Source organism: Anser anser (assembly GCF_964211835.1).
Source record: "Anser anser genome assembly, chromosome: 2".
In the NCBI taxonomy this organism is placed as follows: Eukaryota; Metazoa; Chordata; class Aves; order Anseriformes; family Anatidae; genus Anser; species Anser anser.
Genome location: NC_139721.1, coordinates 33,397,618 through 33,411,572, shown reverse-complemented (window position 1 = coordinate 33,411,572; position 13,955 = coordinate 33,397,618). Strand labels below are relative to the sequence as shown.

At 35.7% G+C, this 13,955-nt stretch overlaps 1 protein-coding gene across 6 annotated transcripts in view; it reads right to left on the bottom strand.

Moving 5' to 3' along the window:
* Positions 1–629: 629 nt before the first annotated feature.
* The window catches only part of JPH1 (junctophilin 1), an 87,504-nt gene continuing 74,178 nt past the window's right edge, over positions 630–13,955 (bottom strand). The window contains exons 4-6 of one of the 6 annotated variants that reach the window (XM_083822656.1): positions 11,617–12,281; positions 3,155–3,250; positions 630–3,048 (exon numbers count right to left, since the gene is read on the bottom strand). In XM_083822656.1, the coding sequence (XP_083678782.1) occupies positions 3,170–3,250; positions 11,617–12,281 (746 nt within the window). In that variant the 3' untranslated portion in view covers positions 630–3,048; positions 3,155–3,169. Of the gene's footprint in view, positions 3,251–11,616; positions 12,282–13,955 lie in introns of those variants that run through there. The other 5 variants (XM_083822657.1, XM_083822659.1, XM_083822658.1 and 2 more) reach the window with 5 other exon arrangements.

The following is a 13,955-nucleotide window of genomic DNA, read 5'->3' as shown; positions in this document are numbered from 1 at the left end:
TTACTACAAGTAAGTTTCCATTGAACAGGAACTGCTAAGAACACTTGCTCTCCTTTACAACTAATCATTAGAATTCCAGTACAGTTGACTAGTAATCTGAACAGGAATCCAAAAGTAGAATTCTGAGCTGATTTACTAGTTCTGAGCTGATTTACTAGTTCAGCAAATATGATGTCTTTAAGACAATTGTAGCAGTGACTTTGCTCTGTGTCATATATTGGTTCACATTTCTTGACTTCGAGTCTGTGAAGACCCTGAGAAGGAAGGAAGTCTAAAAAAGTTATTTGCTTACAAGAACAGCTCTTAATGGACAAGTCATTGATTGAAACCAGACTGATTAAACCAACTCTGTAGTGAGAGTATAATTTAAGATACTACATTTACAAACATACAAAAATTCTGTATCAAAAGATAAAAGACACATGGGGAAATTTGCCATTTTTTTTTTCCATTTTAAAACATTTCCTAGAATGGTTTTGTTGAAAACAGGAACTCACAGTGATTTGAAAGGGGCCACAACTTCACTGATTTTCCAGGTTCATTTCTTGTTTATCGAATTTGTTAGAAAAATTGTTTCTGGAGAGTGCAAAAAGTAATTCTTAAACAGGAAGAACTAGTCTGAAACTCTATTAATAACCAACTTATTTTTATTAGAGCAAATACAGTTGTGAAAACTGTACATTATACATTTTGGGTCAAGAATTATAAATAAACTCATAGATAAAGAGTTCATTCTTTGACAGCAAGAAACTTTAAATAGACAAAATGACATTATTAAGTACATTGTCAGGCTTCATTGTGCTGTCCAAAATGTAGTGTACAGTATAACAACCAATTATAAATAGCCTTTCATGTAAAATACAGCTGTGCACATTTTAGAAAAATACCAACAATTTGTTTGAGCTTTGTTTTAAAAAAGCTTATAAATCATACATATTTATAAATGGTACTAACATGCTTACTTAAATTTATAAACATTTTCATAAGCTTTGTTACCCATTATTTCCAGAGCATATAGTATTTTAAATAAACATTTAATAGGAATTAAATATGTCAGTTACAAAATTACCTCCCATGTAAGGAGACGGGGTGATTTCACTGTTTGAACATTTTGTCCATTATGTCAAGGCTTAAACAGTAACTTTTAAAACTTTGTTCTTATTTAAAAATTACTTCCCTAAATTTAAAACACAATTTTGACTCTTTAAAAAATAAATATACAAGTTTTATTTTCATTTGCTCTCTTTCTGCTTTCTTCTTTATCCACACTGGTCAAAACACAGGATTCTCAACATACTTCTGTAAAAAACACCACGGTGTTACTGCCCTGCTTAGAGCTGCTTTGCTGCACAATATTCAGTCTGCACCTATATTACTTTAATACGCTGCATCAAAAGATAGCTAATGTACTTTTAAGAATGTTGCCCATTACACCATGCAAACACTTACAAAGTTTACAAACATGTTCAAAAACTATATTGTATGAAATATTGTCTAAGAGAGAGAAAATAAACCATAATACAAGCCCTTTGCTTTTTGTATTTTGAAATTAAAATATTTACTTTCCAAATGATCACACCACGTATTTTCAGTAAATCAGCATGCTTTTGATTAATATAGGGTACAGTAATTACAGTATAATGGCACATAAAAGAAACATGATCACATCATTGTAACAAAGGGCTGTGAAACTACTTAAGACAAACTTTCCAAATGAAAAAAATTGAGGCTTTTTAAATGCTGAGGTAAAATTATAAATGGACTTCAAAGACACTGAAGGCATCGAATCAATAAACAATCACTTAACTTGTCTAAATGCTCTACCTGAATGTATTCAACACAAATCTAGTGTTTAAAAATTACGAAAATTTATTGTGAGCATTAGCTAGCTTAACTGTCACTGGTATTAATATGCACTCAGACAAGACTTTATTTTAACTGCTGGCAAAATACCTCAGTGCTGAAACATAATAATTCAAATCACCAATTACCACAGTACCAGAATTAAAAAAAAAAAAAAAAGTCAACATGCAAACCCCATATCTTGTCTTTCTCAGATTATCCTGGTATTTCACCTCCTGTTCAGAATGTACTGATATCAACTTCAGATTCTTAATTTTTTTACTAAGAAGAATTTGCTTGCTATTGGCATAAGCATTTGAGCACTTTTAGGAAGATATCAACAGAGTTAAATTTTGCAGTCATGGTATATTACTTCCTAAACCTTAAAGCAAAAAGACTCTTCAGGTTTAGGAAAATGAATTAAAGAATTGCATCTTCAGATTAGAAAAAGAGGTTTCCTTTTCTGCTTCTGCCGCTAGGCAGAACTGGTAGCGCTCTCCAGGTTGGACTACACACTATGTTATGGCTATACATCAAATTTCATAAACAACGAATGAACAGAATCATGCACAGGCAAATGAAACTCAATCTCCCAGAACACTGCAGGAGATGTTAAAAGCAGCAGGTAATGGAATAAGACTGGTGACTGATGCTGCTAACTATTTCTTCTAACGAGATAGGAGTGAACGCTGGAATCACTTCCACAGCAACAGAATCCTCTGACCACATTCCTCTGGCAGTCGTTTTCCCATCTCCCCACTAAAAACATCAGACGGTAAAATAGTAAGGCAGCTGTTAGCTTCCATCAACAAAAAGTGCAGCTCCGTACATTTCCAGTTTAGTCACACTCTGCTGGAACAGATGGAGAAGCCAACGCACTTCACCGGCAGGGCTGCTTCAGCAGATTATTTTGTTTGTTTTCCGACATGGCTGCTTGCTTCAGCTTTCAGAGGACCCCAAAGCCACAAACCATCAGCAGAGTAACTGATCTGGGCCCCTGGCTGAATTTTCCAAGTTTCATCTCTCTTGCGCCCATCCTAACGCCAAGCCTCCTTCCCTGTGTCTGAGTATGCCTGGTGCCATTTAACAGGCTGATGACACAACTGCAGAGAACTGTGGGCTAACACCACTAGTTGTCATGACTTCACTGAAGGGTCAAAACAGTTACATAATTAAATAACTATGTTGAATCACATTCAGGCATAGCTAAAATTAAAGTAGGGAACGTTAAAAGTATGCAAATAAATTCAATCTTTATAATTTGAGGTGGGGTAGATGTGGTGATTGCATATGAAAACAAGACCTTTCTTACCTTTCCTAATTCCAATCAAGTTAGAAAATGGACAAAAAGAATGGCTAAACCAATATTCAACAGCATTACCAGGGCAATCATGACTGAGTTAGGGCCCTGCAAATAAAATAAAGATAACAAAATTAATGCAACCTTCCACAGAGTGCACAACAACAAACAGGATTTGACATTATCATTTCTACGATTTTTGACTCTGGTCTGAAAGATTACTTAAATATCAAAGATACAGACTCTGCTCCTGAAACTTAGCTACTACCCTTGGTTCTCAAGTGAGCTAAATATCACCTCTGTGAAAATTAACTGGATAAACACAGGTAAGTATATTATTACATTGTTCTCAATCACACTGGGAATAACGACAACTGACTGTACAAACAAATTAAAACAAACCCATAAACACAAAAATGGTATCAGCTTAAAATAAAATAAAGAACGCAAACTTGAAGCCAGAGCACTGTTCCTCATTCATACAGTGGGTTCCTTCTCTGATGCCAACCCATTTCAAAACAGAAGGAGTTTCTGCATGATGCTGTGTTGTATGAAAATAATACCTTATATATATATATATTTTTTGTTAACCAAATGAAAAAAAAAAAGTTATTACTACTCCACCAAAAATCCCTAGCTATGTTTCCATTAGAGATGAAAAAAAAAGATTTTCTGTCTGCAAAATTAAACATTTGTTTTGATCTACTTTGGCACTTGGTCATAAATCCTTATCTTATATACCTATTTAGTGAATAGATGAAAAGCCAAAATACTGCTTCCCTTCCTAGCTAGAGCTAAACTTGGCTACAAAGCTAGCTCTTGATTATTACATAATTTTAGTCTTTCTGTGAAGGCAAAGAACAAAGTTTTTAATTCTTTTCACCAGTTTTAGAAACCTTTTTTTAACATGGATGCTTTCTGATAAACAACTTCAAATAATGTATTCAACAGATGGAAATTCTCAATTCTTCCACTCTTCTCTTAAGTAGTATTCGGTATAATACAAAATATTTTCACAGAGATTTGTATATGTTCCTATTTTAAGGTGCACATTTAGTGTAAGTAGAAACAGAAAAACTCCTCACTCAGACAATACTTTCCTAAAACACAAGAAAGCCCACCAGAAAATGTCTCCAGAAAACTGATCTACCTAAGGATCACTGGCTCCCATAAGAATGAATCCATTTTATTTGAAATTATGTATTTTTTTTGACTTTTCACAAGAAGCTTGCTTTGTAGAAATTCATTATGCTTCATGGCAGCAGTAACATTAGCTATGTAATTTCTGGAATGATCAAGTAACTTGCTCTTAGAACTTCGAACTTGCTCTTAGAAACTTGCTTTAGCAGTGTAATTGGGAAGCTACTGAAAAGTATTTGTGTCACTACATGCTCTCATCCTGCAATAGTCTTATTAAACACTTTCTACCAGAATACACCTTTACACAGTAGTAAAGATAGCAGGCCAGATGTGGACTGCTAAGTTCTTGAATAAGTCACAAAATAAGTTTTGTCAAGCACTGCTTAAATCCTGGGGAAGTCTAACCCCAATTGGCACTTCTATCCATATAGGTTATGAAGTTCCCTTTGTACCTACTCAGAGACATCTGTACATATGCCAAGAAACTAGATGCTGAAGTGATTTAGACCATCAGGATGCTCTTTAAATTTTACTGCAATGGTATTAGCAGCAACATCTGCCTTTTGCTTAATGACAGAATGTCAAAAATATTCACTAGAAAATCAAAGACTATGGCTTAGGGTCACCTTATTCAAGGGGATTTTGAATACCAAATTCCCACTTACCAGTGGTATGTTTTAAACATCGGGTCACAGAACAGAAGTGGAACCATGTTCCCTCCTTCCTACTGGAAGCAAGCCACTATGCGCCAAAGAATATGAGATGCTTGGTGACAGAGAACAGGCATAAAACTAGAGCATGATTCCAGGTGTGGTTATGTTTCTGACCACAGGACTGTAAGCAGCCTAATTGTGGTAGTGTGCAACTTGAGCTTCATTTCTTCTTTCTCTTTCTGGCACTGTCACAATTGTGATAGCTGTGGTTCTTCTATACTTTCCTACTGTGAAGAAAATCCAAGTACCCACCAATACATTCAGAACTGATGACTGTCCCCAGTGATGTCTGGAAATTCTGAGATTTATGCATGAAAGCCATATTGAAAGACTTTGAACAGCAAAATATGCTTAACTTGAAACCACAGCTAATTTGAGAATGTCTCAGTTTTGCAATCTTGCATGCTGGTGTCAATACCCTCAGAGTGAATTATTTTTTCTTTTGCAAAAAGAATCCCAGAATCTCATATGACAAACTAGAATAACACATACATGCTAATGATACATATCACTCGGCAAGGAGTGTCATTACACTATTGATTTGCACTCAGATTTGGATTCAGCATCTGTAGGGACTAAGTGTAACCAAAATCAAGTCCATAGATCCTTTGTAGTTTGGCCTCCCACCTAAAAATTTTACAGTTACATTGCATAGGAATTGCAATTAACCATGAAGGAGATCAATGCCTAAAGCCATTAAAATTTACTGCAATTTGGGTGTCTAACACTTTACATATTTTAAAATAAAATCCATGGAAATCAAGTTGACTTACTCCTACTGAAGACCTACTGGGAGTTGACAGGAGCCAGGAACTTATTCATTACCTAAAATATCCTGAAACAGCATCCTGATAGCTGCAAGACAGATTTTGGCTGAATGGCAAGTTGGAAGTACAGCTCAAACAGCAACTCGGTATCATTAGTGCACAGTCTTACAGAATTAAGGTTGGAGGAGGAAGAGGGAGCTTCTCTACAAATGCATCTATCAGGTTAGACAGGTTTAATAATCTCATTACAGTAACATGAGATAAATTAGGTTAAAAAAATAAGGGGTATGGTCTGAATCAAGAGATCTCTCATTCTGAATCAAGAGATCTCACCTACAAAGACGGAAGAAAATGACACGTTAAGAACTTGGTTGCTGAATTTATATGAAGATCAAAGAAAAATGTGTAATCTATTTATGATAATAATCTAATGAGTCTGTGCTTTAGACAAAGAAATCTCATCTCCTTCAGCCTGCTTTGTGCATTTCATTTCCTATTCTCCTAAGACTTTGAGCCCACAGCAGTTTCTTGATACACTAGAAAATGATCAAAGAACATTTGTAGAGTATGTGGTTATTATTCAGTAAACCACTACCTGTTCTATAGACACTTATGAAATGAACATTTAATGCTTTAAGACAAATACCATAAATAAGACTTTGGTATCCTGCAAGGGCTTAAAATAGCAAAAGCCAAAATTAGTCTGAAGAGTCCAAGAGTGACTAGCACAGGTGCAATAAAGAAGCTGCAGCAAAAAAAGTCCAGACCTGCTTAAAAACTGCCCTTCTAGCTTCTAGTACGTCAGTCGCTTACGCAGTTGAAAATATATCCACACATTAGGTTTTAAAATGTGGAGCAAAGAAAGTTATTTTCCTAAAATGTAGAGCCAGGAAGTATTAAGACTAGTATTATAATCCCATTGCATTAGGAATGTCAATTAAATTTAGCATAAAGTTCTTGTTCAGAGTTTTTTTTTGGATCAGGCAAATACTGATCTATTTTTCTAACATCATGTTAGCTATATCCCTTACTAACTGGATGCTAAGTGAACAAAGAGATGGAAGTAGAAACACAGTAGATAACATTCAGATAAATGCAATGATTTTAGAGAGAGGTAAAAAGCAGGCTAAACAGTCCATGTGGCTTACAAATCTTGACCTACAAAACAAAACCAAAAAACCCTGGCAGTATCATAGAACACTAGTGTCTGTGTTTCTCCCTCTCCCAGGGCAATGCAGGGACACGTCAGACAAACCAAACGTGTACTCATAAATATAAGCTACAATGGTATTTTTTGCAATTCAGTCCTATTTTTTATCCAAATCCAAGACAATCTCAAATCACCTCACATTCAAGGTGCGATAGCAGCATGCAAGTTGATACTAGGGCTAGAGACTGCGAATGTGCAATTAGAACAACGGTTAATACTGGTTTGTGGTTAAATGTCTGTACACTCTTTATACTGCATTCTTTATATAACATAACCCGAAGGTTCCTAATGCTCAGTGAAAAAAGGGTGATTTACCCCCCATTTAATAGGACAAATGTTTACAAACAGGCAACTATTTTGGAGCAGTTGTTGAACAGGGACTTTGGCACAGTGTTTTTATGCATGTTTTCACCTTGACAAAACTGTGACAGAGTCCTATGGCTCTTTCTTACAAGCTCTGGAATGATTCTAAACTTTAATTTTGAACATTAGAACATAAGAATGTAGAGAAATACATTTATATACTTTAAGTGCAGTGTGGGCATAAGTATGTGCTGATATTTTTCAAGTATAATGCCAGAAATGGAGATACTAAGAGAATCAATACTGTTGCTGTAACAAATTTATTGCACAGATAATTTCCAATAACATTCTTAAGGATATAACAGATTCACAGAAAATATGATCCATGAATTTTATTAAAATAGGTGTCACAAACTTCTCTGTAAGTAAAGTTGTTTAATGTTCTTAATCCAAATTAATGCATATGGATATCTTAAAGGTCTGTGTTTCACTCAGATGTGAGAAATGGCTTTTATTTGTAGACATGGAAGGAAGAACTGAAAATTGTATGTCCTATATCTATGTTTTTAATGCAGTCTCACTGGAAAGCCAGAAAAAGCACAGCACAATTTTATTGAACACTTTCAGATAATCTAATGAAAGTGCTCAATGAATGTTATATATTAATATTTTATACCCAAACCGTGTTTTCTCATTGTCTTTTCACGGGAGTGGGAGTTTGTTTTCTTACTAAATTTCCTAACAAAGATATTTTTAAAATTTTATGGAGGATCTAATGCAGATGTGCTTTCAAATCACAGCAAAATTATTTGTCTGGATGAACGTAGAGCAATTGCAGTTCCAAATAAAACAATTCTCTAATGCAGCCCTAGAATTCTAAAGTCTCTTAACATTCAGAACTGCTTGGGATAAAGAGAAGTACACTAATCTGTTTTTTCCTCAGCAATTGTTCACTTTCAGGAAATTCATTCTATAGGGGCAAATGTATAGACACAAGTGGAAGATATCTTTGAAAAATAAACATTCTACATATCCTTCAAAATGTTGTTATATTAAAAATGAGTTCCTCAGCTCTACCTTCTCTCCTTATTGTCATGCTGGGAGTAAGAGTAATGCGTTTAGTGTGCTCCAAATGAAGCAGAGGGACAGATCCTAGATGACCTATAATACCAGTAAACAAACAGTAGCTAATGTACAGTATCTGATTACTCTTCCACCTTTCCTGGTAATAGGCTATAAGTTCACAGTCCTTATCCTAATTGTTCTATAAGGTCAATAAACAGCAGTTTAGGTGTCTTGCTTGGTTTCTTAATTTGAAGACTCCGTCAGCTCCAAACCATGATTTGGTCTGGATGCAATGTAAGAAAAATAAGGACTATTTCTAGCCACTTATTTTCATCAGAGCTGAACGAAAAATTTCAATTCGGGCTGAAATTCTGTGTGTGCTCACTCGACATTTACGAGCCTGACAGCTTTGTGTTACCCTAGATAGGAGTCATATCTGTGAGATTTGAAAGGTTAAAGGGCTGATATCAGCTGTAATACAGATTTGCAGATTACAAAACCACTGTGAACATCTAGATCGACCTGCATAAAACAGAATATAAGCTTCCTGCTGAACTATAGGATGTCATCTTGGCAAAATGCTCATTATTGAACTATTCAGTGAACACTAATGAAAACTGATGTTACATGTAATTAATTTCATTAATAGCGACTTAAATTAAGACTTTTAATCTAAATCTGTCCAGCTTCAACTTTCACCTGCTTGTTCTTATACAATTGCATATTAGCTTGGAAAACTATTTTATGAAGTGGACTTACAAAGTGTGATTTAATGTGTCAAACAGATTTTCTGCCTTGAATATCTGCATCCTTCATTGTAATACATTTTAATTACTCTTGAAGCTCTTCACAGGTCTTTCCCTTAAGGTTTTTACATTTTAAATCTCTGATTTATGGATACTGTATTTTGTTCCAGAAGTGGTTGCACCAGTGCCAAAACCAGATAAAATAGTCTCCCATGTACTCTTGCTTAATCTTTCCTGTTGATAAATCTAAGGATTATACTAACGCTTCTCATCAGCAGCAGACTGGGAGCTCATCCTCAGTTGCCTCTCTTGCTCCTGATCTACCAGCCTTTTCCAGTTCCCCTGCTGCATGGCCAGGCTTTATCAACTGTCTTTCAACACACAATCTTGTATTTTACTGTACTACAGATAGATAATTATACTTGCATCTTCTCTATATGGTGATTTGGATCAGTTTGTACTGGTTATCTGTTGTCTACATTATTTATCAGCTTCCTAGTCTCTGTGTCTTCTGCAAACTTTATGGGCAACATATGTTTATTAAGACAACATTTATGTTCTCTTCCATGTCATTATTAAGCATGTTAATAAAGCAGTGCAGCAGAATTAATCCAAGAATGACCTCACCAGCATAATACCGAATTACCAAATTACTGTTTTTTTTCCAATTACTTTTTGAAATTCCTCAGTCAGTGTTTTAAAAATGATTTTAATGTGACATTTAGTCTTTGCATTACTGTGGCTTCCTTGTCATAATAAATAATTGTGTAAAAGCAAATCAAGTGACCTTCTTGATTGAGGGTATCATTCCTCTGCCACTTGAAGATGACAAGCTTATCTGACAAGATCTTTTACAATGCATGTTGGCTGGAAATTCTTTTACCATTCATTTTTGAAATTATTTATTAATGAAGTTTGGTGTCATTCAACTGTTTTGCCTGAGCTCTGTGTTAGACTAGCAGGATCTCATTAATTGGGTCATTCTGTTTATCCTGTTTTAATAATGACAGTTATTTTTCTACTGGAGTACCAAAAATGATTCAGAAAAATAATGGTTATTAAAAAACTATCACAATTATTTAGACCTCCTCGTTTGCTAGATGTTAACTTCAGGATCTAAAACTAACATATTCCTGAGTTTCTCTTGGGCAGCAATAATTTTATTATCATCAGAGGTTCGGAATTCAAAAATCTTTTTTTTTTTTTTGAAACACAGAATAGAAATGCTTATTAGTTATTTATCTTTTTCAGCATAACTATCAATAGTTCTGTTATTTCTAAACAACATTCAGATTCATAGTGATCTGAATATTTCAGTTTTTGATTTGATATCTTTAATATTTTAGTTTTAAATTTCCTTCTCCATTTCCTGATAAAGCTAGATTTTTCATTTCACACTAAAACCCAAGCATTGTTAGAAGTATGCATTTTAAAACAATACATATTTAGATGCACAATTGCCTTTTTTCAGAGACTACAATCAACACAGAGAGGAAAATGAAGATAGGAGAATGTCTGGACTAGGTCAGACTGAAGGGGAGCATCCTGCCCCCAACAGTAGTCAAAAGCAGAGCAAGTGTGTACAGGGATACTTCTTCCCAAATACCCTCCAGTCTCCAACAACTTGTTGCTCAAGAAATTCCAAAGCCCTTGAGGTGGTATCCTTGTACTAATAATTCTCAATGGACTTTTCCTTAAATATGTCTGTCATCTCTGGAGCCCATACAGACTTCTGACTGCTTTTTTGCCTTTGATGTTCTTTGACCTGAAGTTCCAAAAATGCAACACATGATGGCTAGACTACAGTATATTGCATAAATTTAATTGAATGCCAAATAATTTGCCATTACCAGGTTTTCATGCTTTTCAAAATTACCTTTCTTTAAGCATGTGAACATAACCCCTGTGTTGATACTAATTACATTGAAATGTACTGTAAGGGTAGCTGCAAATTATACAGCTCCTGATGACGGTCATCAGTTCCTTAGGCACTTTAAAAATTGATGGGGAAAAATTGCTGAATTTTGTTTTTAACAAGATTTTTGGAAGAAGCTACAGAATGTGCAGTAATTTCTATATCATGGCAACAGCCTAGCTGTTCAACTTCTAGTGCTGCCCAATTATCCACTGAGGCACAACAAACATTGCTTTGAAGAAAAAACACAGAAAGATATTTATATTTGCAAATATGCATGCACACACACACAAAACACGTAAATAAACATACACACTAACGTACTCTTAAAGAATATACAATACTCTCGTGTTTACGGATGCAATAGAGATTTGTATTTCAAAAGTCTGTCACTATCTGGCTATCAACTGTCCTTTCCCAGTTTTCAAAAAGAATATTATTAAGGACTGGATCAAGTGTTCCCCACTCCATTTGGGTGTAGAGGGTTCTAGGTAGCAGACTGTATCCCAGTAATGACTTAACAGAAGTCTGAGCCTTGCCTGTCTTTAGGTTGAAAAGCTCAGCACTAAGACAGAAAAGGGCAGTGAAGGTGAAAAGCTTTCCTATAGTACTTACCGAGCTGTTTGCTACTTCTTTTTCCACTGCTGAAGATGACTCATTATTAGCTGGATTCTTTGGTGCAGCAATTTCTGGTTTCTTAACTTTTGTATCAGGTTTGTTTTCTTTGGCATCTGGCTTACCCCCAGATCTAGCAGGACTTGGTTTCTGTGAGGGTGGTATCCGTGCAAGTGTTGATGGTAATGGGTTGACATATTCATCATCTTCTTCCCTGAGCTCCTGTGGAAGCACTGTTGGATTCATTTTTACATAATAGCCATGGTAGTGACCATGCAGCTCCCCATTCTCTGTGCTGATGGGATTGTGATGGGCCGAAAACTTTGACTGGTGTTTCACAGCTATCTCCTCCTTCACTGGTGCTTTTGAATATAAAGGCTTGTTAACTGTGGGTGTTATATTCTCAGTGGCTAAAAGCTTTTTTTCTTGATTGAGTCTTGCCCCAGAAGTGGAGCTTTGCCTTTTCAGATGTTTTGAAGGAGAAGGCTCAGAAGGAAGAGGAGGACTATGCCTCGGACTTGCCTCTGGGGTTCGAGGGGGTGTAGTACCTTTTCGATAAAAGTGAGGTGATTCTTTTGGGGTAGTTGGTTTTTCCTGAACTTTTTCTTCAGTTTTTTCTTTCACCTCCATTCCTTCTTGAAATTTTTGTTTGATATAATCAGGACCTGAAAAATAGTATAATAAAAATATTAAGTTTAAAACAAAAATAAGACTTCACAGTAAAATTGCATTGGGATGTCAGACTAGTCGGTATTGCTAAAATGCTGGGGAAGGGGGTGTTACTCAAAAATTCACTGACTTCTGTACAGATTTACCGTAACTCACTTACTAGTTGAAGTTAATAAGTTACTGTAGTTTTAGATAATTCTTGGGACTCCTTACTGATTTGGTTCAGTCACTTTATGTCTTCAGCTTTGCAAAGGGTAAAAAGGATATAAATAATCTCTGAGGAAAGTCTGAGGGACTGAAAACTAACTTACCTTACATATCTATCTATTTATCTATCTATCTATCTATCTATCTATCTATCTATCTATCTATCTATCTATCTAACTTTTTATTTCCTTTCCTAAGAGCTATGTTTTGAGGTATGCTTTGCTTAATTACCGTAATCTATTTAACTTCTACCCTCATGACGATAGCATCTGTTTGACATGGAAGTATTTAACAATCAGAATGATATATCTCTTCTGCCTGTATAATCCACAGGAAATAGGTCTTGAGTCAGTTTTTTTTTTTTTCTGTATGCATGCACATCAGCATATCTTACAAAAACGTATACGTGCCTTGAACTCACACACACTGGCTTTGTCTTCCTAACCTGATCACACTTCCCATATGAAGACCCAGGTAAACCCCACTAGTGGATAACACAGTTCTGCTTCGAGGTTAGGAAGACAAATTCTCTCACATTCACTAGGGAAATACTTATACAGCAGCCAGTATGAAGGATATACTTGCACAAAATCCTAGCAAAACACCCACGAGCACACTCACCACTAGTGAGGAGTCAGTGATCAAGGTGTATTTTTATGCACTTGTTCACATAAAGACAAGCTGCCTGAGATGTTTTGCTCCAGGTTTTGGTTGTCTGATTTAACAGTTTAGTGGAAAGACGGGAGCAAAAACTCTGTTGATGGAATTAAATTGCTGTAAATCTGTCTGTATTGTGGGCAGCATTATCTACATTTCTTCCTAGAGGCCACATCCCAGATTCCAGGATCAGGCCTGTGAGAAGTCAGAAATGGGGAACTCTGTTAACAGAGAACTGCAATAATCTTTGGCATGTTCAATAACAGCTCTTGCCAAATACAGTGCAACTATTTCTCTGCTTCTATCTTTGCTAATACAGCTACTTTCCTTTGATTTCTTTATCTTCTGTAAGTGAGGCTTATTTGTGTTTCATGTCAGAGAAATTCTGTGCCCAGAGAAAAATGTCTGCACACATTTTTCTCCTTTGAGTTTCTAGGAGGTTCTAGCTGTGCTAGGCAGATACCGTGTTTTTACAGATGCCAGGAGCGTATGCATCATTACACAGCACTGAGATGAGAGGAAGGAACAAAGAGCAGCATGAAGTTTTCGGAAGTTATGAATCATCTGGTAAGTAAGCATTGTTGAGAATGAGAATTAGTCGGCAAGGAATTGCTTTTGAGGAGGAGAATCACAAGGTTTTCGGTATCTTTGAAAACCACTGGTGAAAATAGGGAGTTGCTGAAAAAGAAAGCTGGACTTAGACAAGTCAGAATTTGTTCTCAAATGATGTTTGAGGGGGAAGCTTTGAGGAGGTAAGTCTGCACAAAAGGACTGGACTAAAGGTTTGGTTCTTAGGGAATTTTGTA